General features: G+C 38.6%; 1 protein-coding gene across 1 annotated transcript; it reads left to right on the forward strand.

Moving 5' to 3' along the window:
• Nucleotides 1-7: 7 nt before the first annotated feature.
• On the forward strand, nt 8-870 carry LOC117118580 (frizzled-1-like; the record flags this gene model as incomplete). Its single annotated transcript, XM_033263196.1, has 2 exons — nt 8-478; nt 820-870. Coding segments are annotated over exons 1-2 (502 nt in total), but the record flags the coding sequence as incomplete, so codon positions are not given.
• Nucleotides 871-874: the final 4 nt, after the last annotated feature.

An 874-nucleotide genomic window follows, 5' to 3' on the forward strand; every position in this document is an offset into this window, starting at 1 on the left:
ATGGCAAAAGGTGGTTGTTCACAAATAATGGATCAGTATGGATTTGGTTGGCCAGAATCTCTGAACTGTTCCTCCCTCTCAAATGAGAACTGCTTTGACGCTGGTTTTTCAACCGAGATCCAGAATCCTGATGGTAGTTGCGAAGACATCATTCTACCTATGTGCCTAAATATGTCGTACAGTCAAACAAGTTTGCCAAATGTACTTGGACACACGTCACAATTTGATGCATTGACGGCCATAATTGACAATGTGATTCTGGTGGGTTGTTCACCTACAATGCTACCATTTCTATGTTCTGTGTATACTCCAATGTGCACAGCAGACGGAAGTGCGAAACCTTGTCGTAGCCTGTGTCAACAAACGATGTACGAATGCCAACAATTGTTAACATTGTTAAACATTAAGTGGCCAGAGGAACTCGAATGTTCCCAGTTCACAGATGAAGATCCGAGCTGCATGACAGACAATGCTACAGGTAAATGGATATTGCACTTGATTTATTTACAGAGGTACAACTCTCACTTGTTTATGTCATAATTCTGGTGAGAACAATCCATATTAAAATGTAAACAAGATGAGCTCACTAACCTGTAATTGGATATAATGATGCGCGTAGTCACTTTTGTAGATATAACTACTGAATATACGGTATGCCACTTGACATAATACATAGTAACACGAATCTAAATAGAATTTAGAAAAATTGATATTTTTCCGACATGATTCCTTGCCACATAACATAAGGAAAATGTTGACTTTAGGTAGTTATGCAAACTAGTGGTATTAACTAAGTCAATTCTAAATTGATATTTGCAGCTTCAACGGTACCAACAACCGAAGTAGAATCCCAATGCGAACCTCTGAAGATTCC

Source organism: Anneissia japonica, unplaced genomic scaffold, assembly GCF_011630105.1.
Source record: "Anneissia japonica isolate Jap-2015-1 unplaced genomic scaffold, ASM1163010v1 scaffold65951_len906_cov163, whole genome shotgun sequence".
Lineage (NCBI taxonomy): Eukaryota > Metazoa > Echinodermata > Crinoidea > Comatulida > Comatulidae > Anneissia > Anneissia japonica.